The sequence below is a fragment of the Mirounga angustirostris genome, unplaced genomic scaffold, assembly GCF_029215605.1.
Source record: "Mirounga angustirostris isolate CCGP_5_RB_7025 unplaced genomic scaffold, mMirAng1.0.hap1 SCAF_11, whole genome shotgun sequence".
Taxonomy (NCBI): domain Eukaryota; kingdom Metazoa; phylum Chordata; class Mammalia; order Carnivora; family Phocidae; genus Mirounga; species Mirounga angustirostris.
In genome coordinates, this window is record NW_026991719.1 from 14,059,279 (window position 1) to 14,085,214 (window position 25,936).

The 25,936-nt window shown below is 50.4% G+C and overlaps 1 protein-coding gene across 6 annotated transcripts in view; it reads right to left on the bottom strand.

Moving 5' to 3' along the window:
• Positions 1-9,417: 9,417 nt before the first annotated feature.
• Positions 9,418-25,936, bottom strand: part of RAI2 (retinoic acid induced 2) — a 61,350-nt gene continuing 44,831 nt past the window's right edge. For 5 of the 6 annotated variants that reach the window (XM_054507406.2, XM_064573832.1, XM_045875431.3 and 2 more), the window contains one exon: positions 9,418-11,403. In XM_054507406.2, coding sequence (XP_054363381.1) covers positions 9,787-11,379 — 1,593 coding nt within the window. In that variant the 5' untranslated portion in view covers positions 11,380-11,403 and the 3' untranslated portion in view covers positions 9,418-9,786. The remainder of the gene's footprint in view (positions 11,404-25,936) is intronic. The other variant, XM_045875441.3, reaches the window with a different exon arrangement.

The window sequence follows — 25,936 nt, forward strand, 5'->3', positions numbered from 1 at the left end:
AGGAAGGCCCCATGGCCCTGCCCACCAGACTGCAGGCTTCTGGGGCTGCACAGCCCCCCAGAGCCACTACAGAGCTGCCTCTGGGGCATGGCCTTCTATGGGCTGGGGGGCTGAGCGGTGGCCTCTGGACAGGGGGGCTATCTGCCGCAGGAGAAGGAGGGAATGGTGGCCTGTGCATGCCTCGTACCAGCAGGCCCCGGGCATATGCCTTATGTCATCGATCCCCACGACAAGGCAGCTGAGTCATGGTTCCACAGAGGAGGAAACCAAAGGAGAGTGAAGTTTAAGAACATGCACCACTCTGATTCCATGGCCAATCTTGCCTTTGAGGTTTTTCCTTCCCACCCAGGTCTCTTTATGTCCTTTTCTAACTAGTCCCTTTTCCTGTTCAGGGCCAAGAGATCGACCCTCTCTCAGGCCAGGACAGAAAATGAGATGACACGTAAGTTGTTTCAACTCTTAGTCAGTAGTCTGGAGGAGGGCATGACAGTGCTTGGCTAGAAAGCTACCTCTGTAGAACAAAGTGGAACCCCAAAATATGCCAGCTACCACGAAAAGCTTAATAAAATCAGGAACTTCCGTGACTTTTGTTGGCCGTGGTCTCTATCACTAGCCATTAAGAAAGTATAATACAAACTGATGTATGGAGCACTCTGTCCTTGGTGCCTCAAACGCGTTACCTCATGTGCTCGTGGACACTTTATTACTCGCATCTTACAGATGAAGAATGGGGGCAGAGAGATGAAGTGCCTTGCCTGAAGTCACACAGCTAGAAAGGAGAAGTGGCAACTGAATCCAGACTCTGTAGCTCTAAAGTCGGCACTCCTACCTTCTACCCAGAGTCCCTAGCCACCCCCTGGCTTAAATGGAATTGAGGGCTCCCTAAATGCCCCATGCAATGTGCTAGGTGTGACAGGTACAATGACCTCGACCTTGGCCCTAGAGCAATTTATGGTATAGTGGGATGGACAGAGACATCCTTTCAGATGAATGAGGTGGACAGAATGATACAGGTGTGCACATTGCCATGGGAGGGCCGGAGGCAGCTCTCAGCTTATGCTGGAGTCATCACAGAAACCTCTCTGGAGGCGATGTTATTTGGAGCTAAATCTTGAAGCATTAGCCAGAGTAAGTAAGGGGCAGGGGGTGTCAGGGCACTGAAGGGTGGACCCACAGAAGCTTATGCTGGGAACTGTTAACCTTCTGTGTTCCAGGAGGTGGTCCAGAATCTGATCTCAGAGGCCAGAGACGGGATGCCTCTTCAGGGTGTAAGGATGTATCCAACACCAGGAGCTTTTGTGCAGCAGAAGAACATGGTAAGACTTGACTTTTACGGAAACTATTCTGGTGGAAGAATAGGAAAGAGATTGGAGGGCGTGGCTGCAAATGGAGGCATGGTCCCCATCCAGTTCTGAGCCCATTTGAAACGTCTGGGCAAAGGATGATGTGGGCTGGGTCAAGAACAGTAAGTGTGGAGGAAAGGAATGGCGGATTTGGGGAATATCAAGGAAGCAAAGTGAGCAAGAAGGGATGTGGGAGGTAAAGGAGAGGGCAGAGTCATGGAGAACGGCCTCACATTTCTTGCTTGGGCAATGGGGAAGAGGGCAGCGGTAGAAAGTGGGCAACACAGTTGGAGCTGGGGCAGGGGTGAGGAAGAGAGACGCTGCAACAAGTTTTAGGGATGATGAATCTGAAGTACCTATAGGACCACCTATAGGACCTCCCTGCCTTAAGGATGGCAGGGAGGATCTTGGGTGTTTGAGTCTGAAGGGCTGGACACTGAGATGAATCAACGCAATGAAGATGTTGGCAACAGTGAGGAGAGTGGATGAGGTCACCGCGCGAGGGCACGTGGGTGAGAACCATGGACATGGGCAGTCTGCGGCGGAGAGAAAGAGAAAGCAATGGAACATCAGCTCTCTGTCCAGGGAGGGCAAAGGATGACACAGTCAGGAGAAGGAAGAACATGGATGAGAGGCATGTCAGGAAAGCTAAGAAGGGAGAGGGGTAAAAGCACCCCAAGAGGTCAGCAACACAGGGCTTGAGAGGTGCCATGACTCCCTAGGTAATTACGGTCTCTTGTAATGTGAAACAGAAGCAGCACTTCCAGATGTTACAAAAAAGAAAAAAGACAGAGGGAGGGAAAGAGGAAGGAAGGAAGGAAGGAAGGAAGGAAGGAAGGAAGGAAGGAAAGAAGGAAGGGGCTTCAGTAAAACACTGATTAAAATTTCATTAATTTGGGGCGCCCAGGTGGCTCAGTCGTTAAGCGTCTGCCTTCGGCTCAGGTCATGATCCCAGGGTCCTGGGATGGAGCCCTGAGTCGGACGGGCTCCCTGCTCAGCGGGAAACCCGTTTCTCCCTCTCCCACTCCCCCTGCTTCTGTTCCCTCTTGCTGTGTCTCTCTCTGTTAAATAAATAAAATCTTTAAAAAAAATTTCATTAATTTGGAAATGTTTAATGGCTCAAATGGATTCTGCTGGATTTTAACCTTCATGGTGGCAACAAGGGGTCTGAAGGGTAAATAAATAGGACACGCAGGCCCCAAGTGAATTGTCTACAAGACAGTGTCCTGTTCATCTGGTGCTTGCACAGATCACTCGTGCCCGGGATCCAGAACAGGTCCAAAGCAGAAGGGCCTGACAGTGGCCGAGTCCACGGCAGGGTCCAGTATAGCCAAGAGGTGATAAATAAGAAAGTAAAGAAGGCACTCTGTGTTTCACTTCAGTAAGCAACTGTTGAAGCTCTCCCAGCTGCCCTGCACTGTGGGCCACGGACCGAGCAGTCCCTTCTACAACGTGGGTCTGTCTCAGGGAACCTCCAGCCTAAGGGCCAGAACCTCGCGCGCTCATTCGGATGGGAGGGAGAGGCCTGCCCTAGAGACTCACTCCCCTGCAGTGGGAGAGCCAATGCCAGCCCTCGATCCAGGACACCCTGCAAAGCATCATGTCATTCCAGCTCAGGCCAGTCACCAATGGCCGGAACAATGACAGAGTCAAAGAGGGGTTTCCCCTGCCAGGTGCTTGATGCATTTTGAAAAGATCCCCATTGAAAACAGTGGCAGTAAAAAGGTCTCAGAGCTTAAAGAATGAGCCCTCCATTTCAGTTGCTCTCCCACTGCCTGCCTAGTCTCATTCCCCAGCCACACAAAGAAAACACACTGTTCTCATCCACCCTCAAGGACCTCAGGAGCACCCATTCACTTACAAATAGTTGATAAGCTCTTTACCAATAATGTTATCCCTGTATAAACAAGATTCCCCCAAGGACTTCTGCCAGATAAGACCTTGTTAGCTGGTTCCCATTAGTCTGGTACTTGAAATCATAAAGCCGCATTCAAGAAAACATCACTTGTTAACAACAAACTTTTCATGCCGTATGCTGGTCCTGCCTCAAGGAAGACTGAATTCCTGGTGGCCTGTAATCAGGGGATGAGTGTTTGCTTTGTGGGGACAGTGCTGGGGTCCTTGACTGTTTTTCTGGCATTGGTACCCAGCCCCGCTCCTGGAGGAGAGAACCATAGTCAGGAACCTGGTCTCCTAATTCTGAGCTCACAGGTCATTGGGCCACATGCGCCCTGAATGTCCCCTCTACTCACGGAGAAAATGTAAAATGAGATAGTAGAAGGCACGCTGCCCTGTCATTCAGAGTCCGGGTGGAGAAGCTTCCGCACTGGTGGAGCCCCTCATCAGGCCTATTCAGGGCAAACCACTCGGAAGAAGGGATCCCAGATTCGAAGAAATGAGACATGGGTTGATGAGGCTCCGAGGAAAGTTCTGACAGTAAAGAGAAACCTGGGAGAGTCAGACAGGTTGGGTCCAAAGGGAAGTGAGGATGTATGAACAGGAAATAATGAATCAAAGATGTCAGGGCCCAGTGGGAAGTGGAGATATGTTACCAGAGTTATCTAACTGACCGAAGATGGGAAGGAACCATTGAGTTCTAGGAGGCTTTGCTGGAACCCACAGTTGGTTCCCAATTTCTATCTGGGGTTCCTTTATTATTTTTAAAAAAGATAACAGCATAAAGCTCAATAAATGAGATATAATTCATATACGGTACAATTCACCCATTTAAAGTATATAATTCAATTTTTTTTTTTTTTTAATATAGTCACAGGGTTGGACAAGCATCACCACAGTCGATTTGAAAACATTTCCATCACCTACCTGGAGTTCTTGATTCTACAAAGTAGATGGAGAAACTGGGAGAAAACCAACCAAGATGACAAAAGGACTACAAAGTAGGAGCTCAGAGAGTGCGAGAGGAGAAGGGACTCTTGAGTCCAAGGGAAGGAGGCTGTGGAAAGATCTGGTGTTTAAATAGGGAACTACTAGGAGGAGGAGGTTTGGCCTTTGTTTCCATTAACGACAAGCAAAAAACTGGGCTCAAGCGCATCAAGAAGGACTGAGGTGAAACCCAGGAAGAAAATCCCCACCCAACTTCCTGGCAATGTTCATAAACTCCTGGGTTATGCTGCCCTTGCAAATAAGACTGATGAACGCCATCACGGCAGGGGGTTTGAGCAACGGGTCCTTCCAGCTTCATGGTGTTGGTAAAATGTGAGGCTTCCCTTCAGAACTGGCTGAGTGCCTGCCCTTTCTGTGAGGTGGAGTAGGTTCGCTGAACTCTGTTTTCTAGAGAGAAGTTTCCAGAGGGCCCTGTTAGATGCTGGATGAGTGGTGGCAGGGCCCTGTTAGATGCTGGATGAGTGATGGCCCTTTGGATGGATGAATGGGGCTTCCAAAGGATGGCTTCCTGGTCAGATCAGGCACGTGGTGATAAGCCAGAAAGTATGAGTGGGGTACAGAGACCACAGCTTCAGATCTCTCTTCCTGTCTCTTGATTGAATTCATTCTTCAGAGAGTTTTTGAGCTCCTGCTGGGGACCAGGTATAAGTAAGACAAACCCTGGGACTAAAGCAGTGGTTCTCAACCAGGGGTGACTTTGCTCCCCAGGGGACTCTTGGCAATGCCCGCAGACATTTTTGTTGTCCCAACTGGGGCGATGGGGGACAGGTGGGAGGGGTGTTACTGGCATCTCAGGGGAGAGACCAGAGATACTGCTAAACATCCTACAGTGCCCAGGACAGTGCCCTACAACAGAGAATCATCCAGTCCGAAATGTTAACAGTGCCAAAGTGGAGAAACCTTGAGGTAAAGAAATAGGATTCAGGGCGCCTGGGTGGCTCAGTCGGTTAAGCGACTGCCTTCGGCTCAGGTCATGATCCTGGAGTCCTGGGATCGAGTCCCGCATCAGGCTCCCTGCTCGGCAGGGAGCCTGCTTCTGCTTCTGACCCTCCCCCCTCTCATCCTCTCTCTCTCGCATTCTCTCTCTCTCAAATAAATAAATAAAATCTTAAAAAAAAAAAAAAAGAAATAGGATTCAGTCCCCACTTTCAAAGAATTTAGTCTGTTCATTGTGGTATTTCTTAATATGGCTTGAAATATGACCTAGTGAAAATTTCTACGTTGGGAAAAACTCTCCAAGTTCCTTATTTGAAGCGATTATAAATAAAACTGAATTCCCAGTACCATTCGGGACTGAGAGCATGGGCCTATCGATGTAAAGGGGTTCGTTACATTCTTACTAATTGACTGGGTTATCAAACCTTAGACTTAAAAAATTATTTAAAGCAGAGGGAGGACAGTTTGCAGGTGACTTGCCATCTTTATCAGCAGAGTGAGCCTACACTTTTGAGTATGTATCTAGAACATAGCTGGACGGAAGATAACCTATAAGTTGGGTTAATATAGTAAACCTCAAGAGTTCATCTCCTTTAACTTGAACTCGTTCGTAATTTCGGCAGGGCATAGCTACGGTCTCACTTTGCTTAGAAATCCCCTGGTCTAACAACAGTTGCAGATGGATTATTTGCAACATTTTGGAACTAGTTCTTTCCGCACTCATATATGCTACTTACTATAAAATCAACCGATATGTTAATTAAAATAAATACCAATTTATTAAAAGGGCACCCTAAGGACCTCAAATACACCCTATTTTGTTTTGCTGATGTGGGAGGTCAGTTATTTGACCTGGTGGTAGTGAGCTGTTCTGGAAAATTGTCTTTTTTATTTAATGAGGAGTAAAGTCGGCCAGAATGACCTCTAACGCTTTTTTCCCTGCTGTTACAAGTTTTCAGCTTAGCGGCTTTTGAGTGTGGGTTTTAGAGGCTTGGCATCGCCACCCTTCAGCTTGAAATCTCCCCTTTACAATTGTACCAAGTGCTCTGGGCATTCCAGTTAATTGGAATGGTTTCGAAAATAATTGAAAAAAAATCTGTAATTCAGACTTTTCGCTAATTCATGCTGGTTTTTGCCCCCAAAGGATCCAAATTCCTGTGGGTTCATTGGGCTTCAAACCCAATATTTAAGAATCATTGCAAAGTACATATTTTTAAGTTGTTGATACTTAAAAACTGAAAGCAGAAAACTCTTCCGAGCCTCAATTTCCTCACTTGTAAAATGGAATCTAAATCCTTTCCTGCTCTATTAATTATGGTATTTATGGAGATAATCACGGTATTGACATACTCTCTCAGTAATTGGCTACCTTTCCCTCCCTTCCTCCCTCCCTCCATTCCTTCTTTCCCTCCTTCCCTTCCTTCCATCTATCCCTCCCTCCCTCCTTTTGTTTGGAGTTTTCACCCTTGCAGACAAACATGTTCATGCTTAAAGTATGAGAGTTTTGTATTTGAATCTAAACAAATCTTTGACCTCACTTTAGAATTTTCTACTCACTGTCAAGGACTTCCTTGGTCAGGATAGTAACTGTATCGTCTTTAAGTCTCTATTTTCCATCAGTTTTTATTTTGCCAGGAGGATAACTACCCCCAAATATGGATCTTTATGACTTGTTCCAATTTTTTATCATTTCTGAACTGAGGCCAGCTGATGCCATCTTGACAAGTCTGAGCAAATATCAACATTCCTGAGGACTAATCCTATTTCCTAAAAGACCGAAAAGCTATTCTTTCGGCTGGTTGGCCCAAACATTTTTTTTTTTTTTGAGAAGAAATGGGAAATTAAGTCACGAGAAAGTCTGATACAAATCCCGCCGAAACCTGAAAGCAGGTTAGCTGGAGACAGTTGTGAGGGGTGGGCGAATAAGTGAGCACAGCTCTTTGAATCAAGCAAAAAAAATGATGGGGCCTGACTTTGCCTGTGGCCCCCTCTGTGACCCTTGTGGGGATCACATGTCTCATGCGAGGAGCCGTGGTTCCAGGCTGATAATTCTTACATCAGGTTTGTGCGAAAGGCTGAAAACCTCTGACTGGGGAGGGAGCATGGAACCAAACCACCATGGAACCCTAGGCTCACCCTGGCCACAGCAAGAAGCCCTTTGTTCTCCTCATTCCCTGGCCTGTGGGCGGCCAAGTGGATTCCAGTTTCCATCAAAGGCAGGGGAAGGTGTCACTGCCCCAACAGCACTAGTGGATTCCAGTTTCCATCAAAGGCAGGGGAAGGTGTCACTGCCCCAACAGCACTAGCCTGAGCCTGGTCGCTAGACAACGCTCTGGGGAGACCTCACGGACCACAGGGGGCAAACCTCCCCGCGCCACAGAGGCCCCCAGCCACACACGACTGGCAGGCCCTGGGGCTGGACACGGCAAGGGCGGGGGGGTGGGGGGAGGCCTGTTCCAGGGATCTGTCCCAGGGTGAGGGGCTAGGCCATGCCGACTCCCCACCCCGGTAGGCCGTGGAGCCAACAGTTTTCACCCAACCAGCACCAACAGCTGAAGAGAAACGGGGCACTTCCAGACACATCGAAGAGAAATTTGTGGCTTGAGGTTTATAATGTAATTACAGGCCGCAAATGCCTTCCTTTACCACCTATATGTCACTGAGCTTTAAGCACCTGCTTCTTCTATGGGCCAGATGGAGAATTCTGTTCCCCTGAAGCCAGGTAAGCAGCAGCTCCTGCGGTAGTAAGTACGCTGGGAAGACGGGGGCAGCACAAGCGACCGCGAACATGGGGGGAGAGACACCAGCAAGTCCCCGGGCGCATTTGGGTTGTCGTCTCCGAGACCAGAACACACATGCCACGCTCAGGAAACATGGCCAGCAACCCAGCACAGCAGTAAAAGTGGAAGAAAAGAGTGCCCTGTGCGGAGGCCAAAGGGCCGGGGTGTAACCAGTGCCGTGAAGTAGGAAAGAGAGAATCCATTCTGGGGGTAGAATCCAGGACCGGCTGAAACGGTAACCCTATCCACGGCGAGCCTGGTAATAAAAGAACAGTCTCGCAACTGCTTTTCCTCCTGTTCATGTTCTCAGTAACAGCTGGATGCATGCTAACTGCAAGACGTGCAAGAAAGAGCTCTAAGTTTAAAGGCAGGCACGCCGTAATCAGTCTCTCGCCAGCACAGCTTCAGACTCAGGTGTGATGTGCCACCTAGTAGGTCTCTTTCCAACGTACACTCACGGTTCCTGATTTGAGTGGGGGGGTTCTGTGCTGTCACGGAAGAGCAGCATACTGTTCCCTTCTTCCAGGCTCCTCGCTTCCACCCAACGAGAAATGGCTTAGCCAGGGTTGTTCAGCCTCGGCAACCACTGACATTTGGGCCGGATCACTCACTGTGGTGGCGGGGTGGGGGGGGTGTTCCGTGCCTGTGGGATGTTTAGCAACGTCCCAGGTCTCTACCCACCAGATGCCGATAGCATCCCTCCCGCTACCCCACCCCACCCCACCCCACCCCACCCCACCCCCACCAATCCTGGCTCTGACAACCAGAAGTGTCTCCGGGCATTGCCAGATGTCCCCGGGGGAGGCACCATCACCCCCAGTTGAGAACCACTGGGCTACACTAAAGAGGGGCGACTTTTTCTTTCCTTCCCGACCCCACTCCCGAGTATCTCTACCCCCAGGCCAGGAACATGTCTGAGCCATCTCCTGATCCACCAGCAAAGGACTTACCTCTCGTTCTGAGTGGTCTTCAGTAATACTTTTGACTTGCAAGACTTTCAGTCATTCAGAACAATGCTCTTACTGTCTTTGAAAAGAAGGTCCTTTGCAGCTAAATTCTGGGAGGGGGTGGGGAGGAAGCAGGCAAATTTTCCTTTTAGACACATTTGTCTGTTTTAGTCTATAGAAGGCTCAGACAGAATTCTCCACACCTGGGGTCAATGGGAACTGGAAGGGACTTGAAGCTCGCCTCCCCACCCCTTCTCTGTGCCACATTTGTACAAATGAAGAAACCAGGGTTTCGAGGGGGATGTGACTTGCTCCAGGTCATACATATTTCCTAGGCTTCCTTTTATGGGGGCATAGGCCAATACAATTCTTCTCTGCCCAGTATGCCCGAAGAGCTTATAGGTCCCAAAGCACAGAGAACTTGTCGTGCTTTATAAGTAATGGTTTTGGCCAAACCACACCAGTTAAGGAATGCAAATTTAAAAAATGATAGAATGCTGCAACCAATTAGTGCAAACAAACATTTATTGTGAAATAGTCATCCTACCCTTTATTAGGTATTACATCATCAAAGCACTTTGTGGCAATGAAAATAGCTTTTTTTACCCCTCTGATTCACCCAATATTCCATTAAAGCTGCAAAAAATGTGCAATCTGCTTGAAAAATAGGTTGCTCTTATTTACTCATTTGTGAAAAGTCAAAAATTAAAAAAGAAAATGATACTAGCTTACAGGGCCTCTAGAGCCAATTTGCCTTCCCGCTTCCCAACTACTCCCCAAAATAATTAACAAAGATAATTTGTTTTAAATGCCTTTTTATAAAACCAATGCACCTTTCCCCATATTATAATCATAAAAATTTTAAAAAGCCATTATTTACTTTCTTGGAAAAAAGGTGGCCAGCCGTTGTTTTTTGATCGGGAGCATGTGTATTTCCTGGGAGTTCACTTTCTTTAACTTTATGCTCCGGTTTTTGATGGGTTTCCGAAGGGGCTCCGTGCTGCCCATGGGCTCTTCCCCTTGGCTGTTGATGTCATAGCCCTGAAGCACGGAGTCTTCTCTTTTGAAGGAGAAGTTTTTGGTGGACACGCCCGAGAGGCCTTTGACCTTGCCGCAGAAGATGGCAGGCACGGCGTCTTCCACCGAGACAATGACCTTGGCCGCCTGGGACTCGCTCACGGTCTCAATGTGGTTTTCAGCCTTGACCTCGCCGCCGGGTTGGTTGGGCTGGCTGGGCAGCTGAGGGGGGTCGCTGCCGCCCATGTGGCTATCCATCAGAGCCAAGGCCCCGGGGGCCGTGGCAGGGGCAAAGGGCACTTCCATGCCACTGGGAAGTTTCTCAATCACGGTGTGACCTGGGCTGTCCATGGACCCGCGGCTGTCGTACAGTGTCTCAACGGGAGGCTCAGACTTTCGGTGGGCTGCCAGCGACAGGTCCAGGGCCGCATCTTCCTGGCAGATGGGGGGACTGACTTCGCCAGCCTTACTGAGCCAGGGCACCGACTTCATGGACAGATCCAGGGCCTCGTTCTCACTCCCCATCTTGATGACCGTGTGGCGGCTAAGCTGGAAGTATTCCCTCGGCTGCAGGATATCGAAGGGCTTCAGTTCCTCCTTCTCCAGGGGGGGCTGGGGGCCTTTAAAGGGGTGCAGGCCGAAGGAAGATGGCGGTTTGGGGAAAGCGGAGCTGAGCTTGGATTCAGGACTCTGAGGCACCGGGATGGGGATGGGGATGGGGACTGGCACGGGCAAGGGGACGATCACGGGGTAGGGCACCAAGAGGGTGGCCGGAGGGACCAGGGGGGACAGGGGGGAGTTAAAGGGCTGGGGGGGCACTGGGGCATATCCAGGAGGAGGCTGGCAGGGTGGGGGGCCGAGAGCGCCCTGTGAGGGGAAGAGGTTCTGGAGCACGGCTTCGAACGGCAGCGTGGGCTCCTGCGGCTGGCTGGGGATCCGCAGGTCCAGGAGCTGGGGCTGGGCCTCAGGGTCCTCGGCCGCCTGGAACAGGTTGTTGTGGATGGCACTGGAGGAGCACGGGGCCTCCTGCGGCAGGACCAGAGGGGAGTTGAGGTGCTGGAAGACGTGCTGTTCCAGCACCACGGGCAGCTGCACAGGGCCCTGCGCGGTCATGACATACGCGGCATTGCCATTAGGGTTGAGCTCGGGCGCAGAGCTTCCCTCCACCTGCATGTGAATGGGCATCACCACCGGGCTCTCCCCGAGGCACAGGGGCTGCAGCACGGTGGCCGCCACCTTCAGAGCCACGCCGCTCTGAGACTCGGCCGGGGGGTTCAGGATGGATGGGGCCGGCACGGTCACCAGGGCCTTCTTTACCAGGTCAGTGGAGTTGATGTTCCAGGCCTCGGTGGTGATGAGCTGGGCCATGCCATTCTCCAGTCTGTTATTGGCCAAGGCAGGAGAGGAGTCGGCCATGTCCATGGAGAGGTTCTGGGACCGCAGATCGTCCATCACTCGGCTCTGGTGTCACTGGGCCTGCAACACAGAACGCGCGATGTGAAGCTTCCGTCGGAGACTAGTTATAATTGCCTTAAGTGCTCCCTCCACATCTTTTAAAAGTTTCCATATCTCGGTGCACGAGGGAGCACACCCATCTCTCTACGTACACATACATGTTATAGATATTTCCTAATGTATACAAACACACCCAAATGATCAGCTGTGCACCGAAAGGCCCAATTTAACAGACGATTAAGCTATAAACACAGATGATGTAATGACTAAACAGCCAAGAGAGGTTAAACAGAGTATTTTTAAGCCCAATACCCAGCTTATATGTTTAGCCTTCGCCGAACAAGTTCCATTCCACGGTGCCATACTGGACGGTTAGCATGTGTGCAGATCTGACTTGTTCAAATTCAGATGGGCAGCAAAGACTTACTTTACTTCGAGGACAAAATAAAATCCTGTCACATTAGAACATTTTTTTTTTTTTAATTAATGTATAACGTATTACTGGTTTCAGAGGTAGAGGTCAGTGATTCATCAGTCTTATATAATACCCAGTGCTCCTTACATCACATGCCCTCCTTAATGTCCATCATTAGAACATTCTAGGAAAATGGAAGAGGACCATCCCAATTATGGAAAGCCTTTTAAAAACTCTTTATAGCAATAATTCTTCCCAGATTGGCTTGATGAAAAGAGCAGCAGTGCATTTCCACAAGCATCATCACAGTTGTCTCGTGGACTCCCTCTGACAAATGCCATCCCTCCTCCTCCCCATCACAGGAAAATCCACTCCGCGGAGCCGGGCGGACATGGGATAATTGCATGAACGCTCATCGGGCCCAGGGTCGCTTCCCCTAATCAGCTCATCTGTGTGACCTGTGACCTCTCCTAACTTCTAGCTGTCAAGAGGGGATGTTGCTGATTCTAGGGCTGGGGAAATGGAAGATTTGTTGGAAACAAACATCCTCAAACGTGAGCTACTCTTTCCTGACATCCTCGGCACTTCTGGCCGCCTCCTAAGAGGCCGAAGGAACCCAGGGCGGGTGCTTCCTGGAGGAGGCAGGGCTGCCACAGCAAGATGGCTCTCCATGGAAACGCGTCCATATTTAGCCTTGTTGCCATGGAGAAGGCAGGCACCATGTCTAACTAGAGATCTGTGCAGCCCTGGAGTCTGGTTGGGCTCAATAATAATTCAATAATCCTCAGGCTCACCAGGCAGGCGTTGGGCAACTCAGATTCTTGACCTCACCTGTTGGAGCTGTCTAGACTTTAGCCCCAGGGTCACCTCACGTCCTCCTCTCCTCACCCCTAAATTACCAACACATCCGCCACAACAAGGAGAAGAGGCAGCCCAGCAGGCCATGGGAGTGGAAACGAACACACAAGGCCTCACTCCCGGAAGGCAGCTTTAACAAATGAACAAAGGTGTGATATTTCCAGATAATCAAAATGTGTCAAATGCATAGAACAAGGAGTTTCTCTGAAGCAGGAGGAGGGGACGGCAAGCGGAAGGATGCTATGTAAACAACTCTGTGGGTGATGCCCTCGGCAGGGTGGCACTTGGGTGCCTCTGAGGGAGGGCTCCAGAGCCTGACTCCCTAGAGCCAGGGTGTCCTCTGGAAAGCAGGAGGTGACCCAGCGTGCTGGCCAATAATTCTTTTAGGGCGGAGTAGGGAGGCAGCCCGCCCCAGGGAAGCTGAGAGGGCTTGCCCCAACCCAAGGGCCTGGATTTTCCTGAGAGGAATGCCCCCTGATGCAGCCCAGAGAATATCATACCTCCAACACACCATTGGTTCCCTCATTCCTGAAGGCATGCATGCATTCACTCATTCAATTAATTGATCTGCTGAATGCCTACTGCACACCGGCCCTTCACTGGGGGGGCTAGAGATGCTGTCATGAGCCAGTCAGACAAGGTTCCTGCTTTAGCGGAGATTAGAGGCCAGCAGGGCACGTGTCTTTGAACGGAGAGATTTGCTAGCATGAGAAAGCATCAGAGTTATGCGAGGAGGGGCACCAACATCAGTAGGATGAAGCTTTGTTGGCCACTCACTCGCAGCCCTGTAAAGGCCCCGAGAACCTGAGGTCTCCTCCAGAAGGGTCTGCCCTGTCCCTCACAGAGACCAAAACTCCCAGGGAGGGGTGAGAAAAGGCTACAGGGAAGCTGGGGTGGGACTGGTGAGGACAAGGACAGCAACAAGTAAGAGAAGATACCCATGGCCACCCATCTGAGGTGCCTTCTGATGGCCTCTGAGGCAACTCACCAGGAGAGGTCAAGACATGTTCTGTGCCATCTTTGGGCTTCCTGTGAGTTTAGGATTACCCAGCAGGAAGGCGCTTTCTTGTAACGGGCTGCACCTATCTGCCCTTCCTGACAAGATGGCCTCCCTCCATCTCTGCTCCTTCACGCACCCCTGTCCCCTCTCAGACAGAGAAGGCAGGCTTCTCAATGCTTCTTCCCCCTGCTCCTGGCACACACCTTCCTCTCTGGTGCCAGCTTTCACCTCTTCCTGTGAAACCTCACTCCTCTCCCTGCCTGGTCCTGGTTCTAGGCCTCCTACTCGCCCAGAACCTTCCTGTTCAGAGCGTGAGGAGGGCACCTTGCCAGGACAGAGGGTCCCTGCTCCTTCCACAGATGGCCAGAGCCACAACTCACTGGGCATTTTCTGTGTGCCAGGCCTCTGCCAAGAATGCTGAGAACTTTCCATGCATTACTTCACTCAATCCCCAGAACAACCCCATAAGAGGGGTCCTATAATTATGCTCATTTTACTGATGAGAAAACCGATTCCCTAGGAATGTTAGATGACTAGGATAAGGGACACTGAGGCTGGGATTAGAGTTCAGGGTTAATCCCAGGCTTCTTCTCCCAGTGGGAGCTGTGAGGGCCACCCTCCTTCATGCATTTGGTTTCTTGGCAAGAGCAGTCCTCTACAGCCTTCCCTTCAACACCGAGCGCATGCGTCCGCAGAGCTGTGTAAAAGAGAGCCCTTGAGTATGAGCTTTCCTCAGAGTGGTGGTGGCCAGGTCCTTTCCAGAAAATCATTGAACTATTTGCTTATTCTCTTTTGTCCACCAGGGCCCTCCTCTGTCCCCCTCACCAGGGAAGTAGCTGAAGGGCCACCAGAGTTCCTGACTTTGGGGAATACAGCCCAGAGCCCTGTTACTGGTGGGCAGGAAGGTCGGCATCCTCTACACCTTGGCTTTCCTGAGACAGATGTCCTGTGGGCGGGAGGGCAACTCAGCACCTATGACTTACAGGGAGGCCTTTAGATCTCCTGCTGCGGACTCAGGTCTCTGGGAGCAGGGCTGGGGCAAAGGGGAAAGGAGGCACGAGCCCAATCTCACTTCCATGTCCTCCCACATGACAGCTTTGGACCCCCTCCCCCGACTACGCAGCCAAAGTAGGCCCCGTGAGCACCCCCAGTCCTTCCCTCAAGCACCACTGGCCTGCTGAGATGAGGCTTGCATTTGGCTACACCGGCGAAGGAACGGGTAGCCCTGCCTTCATCACGTACCCTCCTGCCTCCCAGGAAGGTTCTTCTCTTTCTCTCTGCTCTCCCTCCCCTGTCATTCATCACGCCACTGGGTGCCCCAACTCTGAGTCAGCCACTGGGAGCCCCGAGGACCCACAGTGCGGGCACGGAGGGTGGTGCTGCTGCCCGAGCCAGGGCGGGAGGCCCTAGCCATGCCCTGTGAAGACCAACCAGCTCATGAGATGGGGGTTCAAAGGGCAAGTCTCTACCCCCCGCCCCAGCATGAGTGAGGGGGAGGCAGGTGCACTAGGGACCTCTTCAAAGCAAGAGGAATCACAGAAGCCACCAACTGATGCTCAAGTGGAAGGGCAGGAGTTCTTCAGAGATGACAGGCAACATTTTGTTCAGGTGTTTCAAAACATCTTTTGCAAATGGGTTTAAATGAGGCCATCCATCGGTCTCTGTCTTGCCCACGCCCATCATGACTGGGGTTGGGGTGGGGGGTGGGGGTCCATAAATGCAGTGTGGCCAGATGGGAAGTGGGCAGTTTGGATCTGCGGGTCACTCTCAATCTCTTGGCCCTTGGCCAGCTGCTGGAGCTGGAGGGTTGGGGTCCACCCCAGTACAGGCCACGTGCCCCCCAGATGGGAACTCTGGGGAAAAGTCTCAGGGCCCAGGGCTAATGAGGAGGTGAGGAGAGGCTGTCTGGGGCAGTAGTTAGGCTCAGAGACCTGTGGGGTCACAGAATGGTTATCTGAACCCCTCGTCTAGCTATCACCAAGATCTAAGTGTACCAGAGGCAGGTTCTCCCTAGGATCTGTGTCTCAGCCTGGAGCCCTCTTGAGCCTCTGCCCTTTCCCAGCCAACTCCTGCTCATTCATCACACTTGGGGTCTTATCCTCTGAGATCTCACCCCCACCTCACTGAGGTCCTACAGGACCCCAACTTGCCCTTGTCTGGTCCTGAGCTCCCCTCATACTTGGACTGCCTCGTCACTCATTTCTTCAGGAGCGAAGGACTGCCTCATTGTTCTCTCTGTATCTGGTGAATAGTAGGCGCTCAGGAAATGCTTTGTGAGTGAAGGGGTGCATGAATGAGCATTTAGGTCTTCCTGAGTCTGGTTTCTCCTGCCCAGCCTCTGGTTGCAGGCTCCCCATGTATACAATCATGGCACGTCAAGGCTAGCAGGGATGTTCAAGCTCACATCTCCATCCTCTTCCTGACTCTTTTTACAGATGAGGAAACTGCGACCCAGAAAGTCTGACCAAAACTTGCCCAAGACCAGTTTTTACAAAAGTCCCCATGCTCTCACTGTGACAGAAGCAGAGGGTCAGGCCCCAGCGGCACCATGGAGGGTAACACAACAGCCAGCCACCTTCGCCAGCCAGCGGCATGACAGTGAGCCCCCCTGGGTTCCTGTGTCTCTCTGGCACTCCCAGGAAAAGAAAAGTGAAGTGAAGCTGCCTGTGTGCTGTTTTCCTTCTAAGGAGGTACATTCGGGAGGAAGCTGACCCGAGGTCTAACTCCCGGGCAGTCAGTTAGGGACCCGCCCCACATCTGCACCCCACCAGGTGCTGCTGCAAGCCATGCCTGCCTCTCAGGCCTCCTGCTTCCAGATTGTTGCCCTTGTGTCACCCTACGGGCCTCCTTACAGATTGACATTTATATAATGAGGATTTGTTTATGGCTTAATTTAAAAAGCAAAAACACTTGAACACTCAGATAATTTAGACTAGTCTCCAGGTCCTAGAGTCCATCTAATTTCCTCATTATGGGCATTATCACTCAGTCTCAATCTCTCTCTCTCTCTCTCTCTCTCACACACACACACACACACTCTCACACTTCCAGACAGCCCAATCCCCTCAGCCCTAGTGCCCTCTGCCACACCCCAAATGATGCCGTGGGGCCCCCTGAAGAGCCTGCACCAACGCAAACTGAAGGAACTCCAAAATGTGGCTGAGAACTCCACACTGACCCAAGACAGAGTCCTCAAGACCAGTTCAGGTACAGTCTGGGGTCTGAGCAGGGAATTTGGAAAAGACCCTGGAGCATGCCAGCAGTCCCTCTCAGAGGCCAGATCATCTTCTAGGGAGGGACTTAATTTTATTTTGTGAATTTAGAATATTTTCACCATAGACAACTACCAAGATGATCACAAGGCTCTGGTCTGCAGAGCCCAGTGCCCCTGAGCAAACACTTTACAGCTGGGCATGGGGTATGAGGAGCAGAGGTTATTTAACATACAAAGCAACTCAAGCCAGGGACCACTGTCTGAGGTCACCGGAAGGCAAGCCCAGCCTCAGGGGACGTGATCTTAGTGACCCTGGGCTGGGTGGGCAGACTCCACCCCCAGGTCCTGGCCCTGCTCCTGAGTATGCCCCCTTTAGCCCCAACAGCAGGCAGATGTGACCTGCTCTCTTCTTCCATTGAAATTAGCCTCATCTAGATTTTTCTATCAAATTTCTTCCTCTAAAACATTCATTTAAAAAATATATCTTGATAATTCTCTTAAGATATGTGTTTTCCAACTGTAAAATATTGACAGCTTTGATTTTTCTGGAGCCTGTAGGCAGCTATCAATTATTTCAGGTTAAACCTGGATCGTCTATGTCCTTGCTGCTCAAAGTGGGGTCCCTGAAGCAGCTGCAGCAGCATCTCCTGGGAGCTCGCTAAAAAATGCAGGCTCTTAGGCCCCACCTCAGACTTCCTGAATCAGAATCTGCACCTTGACAGACTCCCCCCGGGAGGTTTGAGGGCAACCATGTTACAGTCTGACAAGTTCTGGCTTAGCGCTGGTTCTCAAACTTAGCTGCACATTAGAATCACTTGGGAGCTTTTAAAAACTACTGATGTCTGGGTCCCACCCCCCACCAAGACTCTGATTTAATTAGTCCGGGGCACAACTGGGGCATTGGGGTTTTAAAGAATTCCCTAGGTGATTCTAACGTGCAGTCAGGTTGGGAACTCTTAATCCAGAGGCCAGAAGACAAGGCAGCTGTCGGCCAACCTTCTTAGTGACTGATCTGGCTTCGTGCTTCACAGAAAAAACTAAACCCATCAACCCAAGCTCCCTCAACTTCTTCCCAGCTCTCACAGTGTCTCCCCAAGTTCCCCTGCCCCTGGGAAAAGGTGACATGTCTCTCCCTCTTGCAAGACTGACTTCACAGAGACCTGTGCTAAGAATCCTGCCCTGCCAAGCACTCTCTATTCTGAGTTTATTTTCTGCTTTCGATCCAGTACTTCAACTACACCCTCAGTGACTGACTTACTTCTGTATAAAAATCACCTGCCACTTGCTTGGAATTACATGAGCAATGCATAATTTTCGTCCTTTAATCCAACGTGGATATGGTCTCACCATTCAGGACCTGATATGCACTAAATGTCTAAGAAGTAATTCCAGCTGGGTAAAAAATGGTTTTGCTCTCCCCACAGGGTGTAATAATTGTTAGCTACTTGCCCCAGTGATTCAATTTTCTGAGCTTTAAACACCAGCACAGAGCCGATCTACTGGTGCTGTGAACATAATTACCACGTGAACGTGTTCCCAAATTAGTGACAATACAGAGAATACACGAAATAGTTGCCCGCCTTAGAGCTGACTGCCTTTCTTATCCAGAGACCCACACAGCCCTCCAAAAGAAATATGACCACCCTGGTGAGCTTTGGAAATGAGCTCCCCAACGTGTCACTTCATTTATGAAAACAGTGGTGGCCTCAGGGTCCAGGACTGAGTCTTCCCTTCAGTTAGCAAATCTCAGCTCTGGTGTGACGCCAGTGAAACACGGCGGAGGTGGGTGAGTCAGGAGGAGCAAGCAGGGGACTCCAAGGTCTCCCTGGGAGCAAGGTAGGTCACCATAAAACTCATTTATGTTCATTTTGCCATCTCATCCTTTTTATTCCCATTTTTCTATTTTACAGCATATGTAATAAATCAATACAGGAAGATATATAATTGTGTGTGTGTGTGTGTGTGTTGGGGAAGTGTGCAATTTTTTTTCTGGTAGGAGTACAAGTATGAACATGTTGCAAATCAGCAGGAGAGATGATGACATTCTCAAGGCCCAGCAAAACTTGAGTCCCCCTTGCCTGAACAAGTCTTGGGGTCACTGGCCCAGTTTACCTCTCCATTTTGCCAAGCAGGAAGCTGAGGTTCAGAGGTTGAGTGAGGCTCAGAGGCTGTAGAGTATACCTACTCCCAGAGCTGTGCTCCTCCAAAAGCACAGCCCTTCACCCATTGCTTTGGTTTCAAAGTCCACTTGAGTCGAAGGGGTCCCTTGCTACCTCTCCAACGTAACCAGCACTGAACACCAAAGTCTGTGGGATGGTCTGATTCAACCATCAAAATGTCAAATATAGTTTGATAGGTAAGGAGCTAGATAAAAAGAGATGGAGTAAACTCTTGACTCCATGATACCTAATAAACAAGTTATTGAAATAGAAGAGATGAGATTCAAGACATAGACACACAAGGGTGCCTGGGTGGCTCAGTCGGTTAAGTGCCTGCCTTCAGCTCAAGTCATAATCTCGGGGTCCTGGGATCGAGCCCTGCATTGGGCTCCCTGCTCAGCGGGGAGTCTGCTTCTCCCTCTCCCTCTGCAGCTCCCCCTGCTTGTGCTCTCTCTGTCAAATAAATTAATAAAATCTTTTTTAAAAGGACACACACACACACACACACACAAGCTTTTCATGACCGTGGGAAAGTCATTTTATGTCCCTGGGACACAGTTTCTTCTTTTATGACTTGGGGTACTGCCCTGCTGTCATAGTGGGGAGGAAGTTAACTCAGGCCTCCCTCAACTGAGTGGTGCCTGATGGGAAGGAGTCAAACTTGGCCTTCTAGGAACTGCTGCAGGGCCATGAAAGACGGGAAGTGTGAAGAAGAACTGGAAAGAAGGGAAGTGCACAAAGGGGTGGGGGTATGTCTTTCTGGGGCCACTCCAAGGGCCACTGAGAAGACTCACTCCCCATCCTCCCAATGGCAAAGGCCCCAGGGGGGATGACGGGCACAGCCTGGGGGGAGGGACCACGAATGGTGAAGAGAGAAGTTCCAGTTCATCTTTTTTTTTTTTTTAAAGATTTATTTATTGGAGAGAGAGAGGAGAGAGAGAGAGAGAGCACGTACAAGCAGGGGGAGGGGCAGAGGGAGAGGGAAAGAAATAGACTCCCCTGCTCATGGGCTCGATCTCACGACCCCGAGACCATGACCTGAGCCAAAATCAAGAATCAGATGTCTAACCAACTGAGCCGCCCAGGCGCCCCTCCAGTTCATCTTTGAACCAGGCCAGGGAAGACGTGAAGGCTGAAGGGAAGGGAGAAGGTACGGAGTTTTTTTCTGCTTCAGTCAGAGTATGCTTTGTCTCTCTTGGGACTCAACTGCCCATAGTCAGGCAGTGTCTGTGGGTTGAAGACTTCACAGCGCTGGCAAAGAACCTACCCCATGCCAAACATACCTACTCTGTGGTCTCTGCAGGGTCTCAGGTTAAGGCTGGGCCTCGCCAGGTAAAGAGTCAGTTGAAATGAGAAATATTAAAGCTGGACAAATCTGAAGATTACAGGGAAAACTTCACAACTAGAGCCAACAACTCACAGGCCCAGTTTTCGGTCGATGGCCTTTGCGGGGTTCCATGAGAGATGGATCTGGGAGCCTGGCTGGCGAGGGCACCATGGGGTTGCCCAGCCTCCTTTCTTGCCCAGGTGGACGGCGTTAGATATCTTTGCATTTACGATCCCATTTCATACTCCCAATGACCTCTAGCCTGCCCACAAGGACCAATGGCAGCCCTTGGGCCATGCAGGACTGGGTGAGGACTAGAATAGGAACTCAGTGCCCCTCCATTCATGTATTTATTCTTTCAAAAACTATCTGAGCACCTACTGTGTGCCAGGCATGTCTTTCCTATTCCTCTACCCTAGTACTGTTTTCTCCATTGGCTTGTTGCCTTCTCTAGGAGCTCAATTCCCAAAGGATTAACCAATTGCTCTTCTCCCAGGGTTATCTGCTTCTACCAGGGCTCTTTCAAGGCCCACGTTTCCTGCAGAGGTAAAGGAGTAAATCTCTATGGGAAGAACTCCAGTCCCGAGACAGCAGTGGGAAGAGATATTAAGGCAAGGGCCTCTCTAAAGTAGAGAAGAAATGCTTGTTTTCCAGAAACTACGAGGCAAGAAGCAACCTCTTCAAGACTCGGTGAACCTCGGAATCACAGGGAGAAAAGTCCTGAAGAACTGCTGTTGGGGGCAGGGGACATTCACCTGGACAGTGGACTGGGAGAGTCAGGGAGTGTCTGTCCCTGCATTTGGTCAAGGTCACCCAGCCTTCAGCTGGACACAGAAAACCCCAAACACCCTCAGGTGCTGGTGTCTGAGAGGCCACCTCATGCAGGAGCACAGGTCTCATCTAGGGTCTCGGGCCAGTGTCTGTCATCTTAAAAAGCTATGGTGTTTGGAGATTTTTTTTTGCAATAAAGAAACCTCTTCACTACGGAACAAAGAGGGGGAAAAACCTGCCTCTGGAAGAGAAAATACTTCTAATTAGATTGAGATACAAAGGTTAAATTTTTGTTCTGGGAAAAGGACTGTTTATAATCCTGTGTCATTAGCCAGACATTTTCCAGAGACTAGTGTGCCAGAAATAGACCCTTTGAGGGGTCACTGGAAGAAAGGGGTGTAGATTTGTGAAGTCAAAGGACTGGAGTTCAGATTTTCCCCTTCTCCAAATGCATGTGAGCCCCTCACCAACTACCAGCATAGAAAGAGTACCAGCCTCACCCTGGGCACCGGGCCCCCCGTGAGAGTGGTCAGAAGTACAAGCTTTGAACTCAGACAGGCCTAGGTTCAAATTTCAGCTCTGCCTAGCTTTGCTAGCTGCGTGGCCTTGGGCAAGTGAGTTCGAAGCCTCCATCTCCCTCTCTGCAAAATGGGGCTTACAGACCTGCGGTCGTGGTCACAAGTGAAGGAAACAGTCCATGTAAAGTCCTTGGCACCAGGCCGGGTATCACCACCACCACGGCCTCATCGTCACCCTCTCACCGGCGTCAGTCATCAACTTCAGATCCACTGCTCATCCTTCCTCTGAGTGCCTTAACTAGCATTACAAATGCTCCCAGTGGGGAGCACATTAAGCTCCCTAGTTAAAACCCTGTTTGTTCAAAGATTTACTTTTAAATCAGCTGCAAGGGACTGGGAGGGCATTTGACATAGAACTGATGTTAACACCTGATGGCGAGGTCTCCACAAAAATTTACTTGGCCGGGGCGCCTGGGTGGCTCAGTCGTTGGGCGTCTGCCTTTGGCTCGGGTCGGGATCTCGGGGTCCTGGGATCGAGCCCCGCATCAGGCTCCCTGCTCGGCGGGGGGCCTGCTTCTCCCTCTCCCACTCCCCCTGCTTGTGTTCCCTCTCTCGCTGTCAAGTAAATAAATAAAATCTAGTGCTCGTTCAGGCTGATAAGCTGGGGGAGGAGGAGGCGGTGGCTAGAGCCTTCGGTATCTTGAATATGGACTCAGGAGCGTTTACTACAGGCTTCGTTCTCCTTGGCACAAGGGCCCGAGCGGCTCTCCTGTCCAGCTTATCAACTGCATTAGGGTAATTTCCTCACTCGCTGGAGGAACAAAAACAAAGTAGGGGTGGAACGGCAGAGGAAGAGGGTAAGTACAAGAGGGAGAGAGAAAGTAAAGGGGTTTTCTGAGATAATCGGGCAAGAGTTAGAGGAAAGAAGGGGGGAGACTATTTAAAAGTAGGTATAGTCCAAATGAGAGAAGGGTGGCTCAGCTGGAGGAGACCCCAAGAGACTGGGTAAGGCTGGGGAAAAAGCACCCGTCTGGCCACCAAGGGACACCTCAAGTTACAACAGCTCGGTCGCTGTGTAGTGTGGCGGAGGGAAAGGTGGGACTGGAGTTTCTCAGTAGGATGAGGATATGGGGAAGGTACGAAATTATTCACCAGCACTAAAGGTACAGAAGAAAGGTGACCCCAATTTGGGGAAATCTTCTCCCATGCTTTTAAAACCACCAAGCACATTCAGTTGTGACTTGGCTGGGCTGTCAGTTCTAGAAAAAAACAAAGATTTATCTTCTTTTGATGCCTGATCTTCATTTTTGCCTACCCCCTCATCCCTCCTTGGGGAGTCAGAATTGGGTTTCCCCCAGGAAAATCGGCTTTTCCAGAAAGAAGTTGATAAGGTCATTCTCACTGAGGTCCAGGACTCCTAGGTTCAAGGATTATGTTTCCTTTATTGGTATAATGAACATAATTCAATCAGTGGACAAAGTTATGAATAAAGAAATAAAACTCTAATCTAGGGGTTTCAGATACCAATCATGGGGAAGGATCTTCCCGTCTTGAAATCTCTCCAAAGAAACAAGAGCCTACAACTATGACCAAGGTTGCTGGCTCCACTAGAAGGCAGTTGAGGTTCAAAAAAGGGGGTGGGACGTACCCTCAACCTCTAAGCACTCAGAACTAAGAGGGGAAGTGAATGTGAGTCAATTATTCATTCCTGTATAGACTCAATTGGCAAATACTTATCGCTCCCTCGCAAGAACCTCACGAGTATGTGCTTCCCAGATACGGAGGTTTTAGCAGTGTCCAAAGTTGTCCTTACTTTGTGGTACGGGGCCCTGCTGCTGAACTGGCTGCCTCTTGGAAGTCTGGTTCCTGTCTTCCTAGGTTTCCATGAAGAAGTTCAGGGCTCTCAGAGGGCCTCGTCCCCACATACAGCATGCTACCTCAGTGCCACAGCCACGGTGGAAACTTCCTGATGGTCACCAGTGGTGATGGATATGGGGGGGTGGGGGTGGGCAGAGGGCTGCTGGGTTTTGACGGACCCAACCAGCTCGCTGTCTGACTTTGCGCTGCCCCACGAACAGACTGATTTGCCTGGAAGTAGTTTATTTGGGAGAAGATTCCAGAAAATACCAGTAGAGGAGTGAAGCAGTGAGACGTGGAAAAGAAGGAAGCCAATTTATCAGCTAAGTTACCACTGCAGGCAACTAGATTCCACTGGGGGATGCTGGGAGGCAGTGGAAACCACATGCCTCAGAGTCGGGGTGTTTATTCACCAACCCCCATCCGTCACAGGTCAAGGGCCGCTCCCTTGATGATGTGTTAATTCCCTGGCCCTTCGAACTAGCCCGGCAGGTGGCCTAGTATGCTCCCGAGGGAGGGAATGTCCTCAAGAGAGTCACAGCGGTTTGCAGTAAGCAGCCTGCAGGGTACAGAGGCCAATCGGAGGGGACATGGGGGCGGGGGACAAACCATGACCATGTCTGCTACACCAGCCATGCCCTGGAAAGCGCTTATGTGAAGACCCAAATGTCACCAATTCAAGCCACCACGGCCAGGTGTTTTCCCAATGGGTGACAGTCTCTATGACCCTGTTAAGAAGACCCTGTGTTATGGTGACAGTCTCCAAGCCACAGAGGAATCAGCTCCCGAGAAGTGCGCTTCGAGGTCTCATAAAGAGCCTGGCACACAAGAAGGCAGCAGACAGCTCTCGTTCCAGAAGCAAAATGGTCCAGAGATGGTCAGCTTGGCTAATGTGTTCCTTTGCTAGACTATAACTGGGGCCCTAGGGGAAGTTGTTTTAATCATATTTGTTCTGGCTGGAATGCTAGATGCTCCTGAGATGAGTCACAGAGGGAGTTTCTCTTCTGGTGATCTTGGGCTCCAACTCAGGGACCAAAAAAACAATAAACAAACAAACGCCACTTCACTTCATCAGCTGCATCCCACCTAAAAATGAAAATAATAGCGGCCTTGACCTGAGAAGGGCACAGACAATGCGGGAAGAACAGGGTGGAGAATGCTCATCTTTTAAACAGGGAGCCTTCTTTCTGGAATCATTTGGCCAAAAGCATCCCTCTGCCTGGAGGTGAGCTCTTTCAAGAGCAGAACAACCCACTGCAGAATCCTAGCGTTGGTGAGCCTTTTGAAGTCCTAGAAATTCACCGTATTTCTCTGAAAGCTAGTCTTGTCATTGAAGCTAATAGAGCATAAACAATGCAAGGCTGGGATGGGAGAGGCAAAAGCTGCTGTGTAACATCTGGCTGGTTGACGATGAAGATTACAGGTGTTATTTCCTATTTGCTTTCAGGGAAGAATTCTCCTGGAATGCATGTGTTTACACACACAGACACACACACCCCCCACACAGCAGGTGAGCAGGAATGAGGCCACCTGTTGTCCCTGTAACTCTCCAACCAGAATTCACTGGAATCTACTTGGTCCTCACCTGTTCCACCTCTGACTTCCGGTCATCAAACCCTAATTGCTGGAGGTGCCACACGGGTCAGATCTCAACACAGGAGAGAATGGGATGGAGTGTGTATGTGGGGGGGGGGTGTTCCAGAAATGCGGGAGGAAAGGTACAAGAGGAAAGGGGTGTGCGGCCTGGCCAGGGCTGGGGCCCAGGGCTGGTGAGGGCTTCAGGGAGAGACAGGATGCTGTGAACTGGAGAGGGTGTCTGCCTCTTCCACAGGGGGTGAAAAGCTGCCTTATGCCCCAAAGGACTGCCAACTGAACCCACACAGTTTTGATGTCTTCACAGATCCTGACGAACAGAATGCCATGATTCAGTAGGGAGACCATTACGTTGGGAGGAAAGAGAAGGAGATTAACTCGCAGGGCTTTGCTAGTTCCTTCTCTTCTCTGCCTTTGTCTGCCTCTCTGTCTCTCTCTCCCCCTCCTACCCCCACCCTCGCCCCATCTGCGCAGGCTCACAACATGATACTAATAAACTATTTACTAAGCATTTACTTATGTGCCAGGCACCCTGCTAGGTATTTTACACTCACTTTCTCATCTCAGTGTCTCAGAAGCCCCAGCAGATCAGTATCACCTTGGTGTGAATTGGTTCGTTGGTTTTTTTTTTTTTTTCCCTTCCAGAAACTGAGCTGTGAATCCCCAGGGAATGACTATTTTGCTGGGAAGGAGGGCAAGAGCTTTCCAGAACGTGAACAACATTTAGTACAGAGAAGGCACGTCTGGGGGAGGTCGGGAAAAGAGAGGGCAAAGGTTCCTGGCATCATGTGTAGGGGTAGATGGGGCTGAGGGAGGGCAGGAAGGGAGAGAGAAGGGGAAAG